This window comes from Diaphorina citri, unplaced genomic scaffold (genome assembly GCF_000475195.1).
Source record: "Diaphorina citri unplaced genomic scaffold, Diaci psyllid genome assembly version 1.1 scaffold8421, whole genome shotgun sequence".
Classification (NCBI taxonomy): Eukaryota; Metazoa; Arthropoda; class Insecta; order Hemiptera; family Psyllidae; genus Diaphorina; species Diaphorina citri.
In genome coordinates this window covers 1-1,762 of record NW_007385796.1, presented here as the reverse complement: position 1 = coordinate 1,762, position 1,762 = coordinate 1, and the positions used below count along the sequence as shown (strand labels likewise).

Below are 1,762 nucleotides of genomic sequence, written 5' to 3'. Positions count from 1 at the left end.
TAGGGTAAGTGTACCATTTATTCGCCCACCTAAAAAACGTACCATTTATTGGCCCACCTGTACCATACACCACATATTAAGTCTGAACTGAACGAACTTTTTCAAGATCCAATTTCATCAAAAGAAAGGGCATATAGACTGCTAGCGAACCAGTGCTATTCAAAAATTGTATAGTCATAAAAACAAAAATTAGAAAAATAAATGTGAGGCCAATAAATGATACGTTTTTTAGGTGGGCGAATAAATGGTACACTTACCCTATATTACGTTCTTCGTAATAAAAGTCTTTGCAGTGAGCTTCCAAGAAACAGGTACGGTAGTGTACTTTGATGTGTTTTTTTTCTTCTTATGTATGTACCTAACAGGTACCTATATTTTCTTTTTCAGGAGCCCTATGAGACAGGGGTCCTAAACAAGATAATGCGAAAGTATTAACATTAAATTCATCAGGGGACGGAAGGAATTCTAAGAAAAATCGATCCCTTCCCCCTTTCATCTCTAAATTCTTCTGATCATGTGATCATTCCATCTCAAACGGTAAACCTGTTACCATAAAAATCCCTGAAATCGGGAAGAGCTTCCTGTCGATATCCCGATTTTTTTTTTTGATGGGATACCAAGCAAATTTGATTTGATTGAAGTGGATTCTTATGAAAAAAGAGAGAACGTTTTCCTTGAAACATCTTCTTGGACTTTTTTCAAGAGGGGGTTTTTTTAGAGGTTTGACAGAGGGAACTGTAACTGCTATGGTCTTATCTTCACTTCATGTTGCAAACTTACACAAAGTCATCCATTCCAGACTTCTATCATTGTTTCAAGTCACTGAGGCAATCGCAGTCAGTCACCCATCCAAGTGTATTCCAAAGTTGCCTTCAGCGGACTATAAATATAAATCTTACTAATACCTATAAAATTCAATCTGAAAATATAAAATACAGTAGAACCTTGATTATTTCAACTTCCATCGTAATAGATTCTTAGTAGCTTAACCCATCCTTTAGGGCTGTTCGCCCCTACACCTACGCCTCGGAGTGGGCTTTTTGTGTTTGGAGTCAACTTCCATTACTTCAGCTCTCTATTATTTCAACTCCAAAAGCCATTATTTTTTCTTTAAAAGAATATCCTATCTCATCAGAGGAAAACATCATAGAAAGTGGTCATTTCAACTAGCCCCGGTCCCAATTAGTTGAAATAATCGAGGTTCTACTGTATATCTAAAAGTATTTTTCTCACCATTATTGTCTCGCCCTCTTTTGAGCTTTATAGGACGTGAGTCATCTCGTTTCCATGATATTCTCGGCGTTGGGTTTCCCTTAGCGCGACATTGCAATGTGATGTTCCCGCCCTCCGGAACTTCAATGTCACCACTTGTTTCCTCGTCGATGATTTTTGGAGGCACTGCAAACAGAAAATGGGAATTTCTCTTTAGGGTACGTATTTCTGTTTCCTACTAGAAAATCGCCCATGCTTCGCCACGGAAAATTGATCATATCTCTAGACTCGAGACCGATTTAGATTTCGGCAAACTCATCTCTTAAAGCACACAAAGAAAAGAAGAGGAAAAGACCGTCTGGCTAGGGAATGTTAAACTTAATCAGAGAGTAGACTAGGGTCTGGCTGTGGGACTATAAACAGGGAGGAGAAATTGGAGAACAGATAACCCTAACCAGCCTAGCTAGCTGGCAGTTTTTTTTTTCAAGAGGTTTGACAGAGGGAACTGTAACTGCTATGGTCTTATCGTCCCGAAATCGAAGAGAGAAGG

General features: G+C 38.8%; 1 protein-coding gene across 1 annotated transcript in view; it reads right to left on the bottom strand.

Moving 5' to 3' along the window:
• LOC113472781 (protein CEPU-1-like) overlaps positions 1-1,398 on the bottom strand; it is a gene marked incomplete at both ends in the record, with an annotated part of 2,355 nt that extends 957 nt beyond the window's left edge. The window contains one exon of the mRNA XM_026832578.1: positions 1,234-1,398. Coding sequence (XP_026688379.1) covers positions 1,234-1,398 — 165 coding nt within the window. The remainder of the gene's footprint in view (positions 1-1,233) is intronic.
• Between the last annotated feature and the right edge of the window lie 364 nt (positions 1,399-1,762).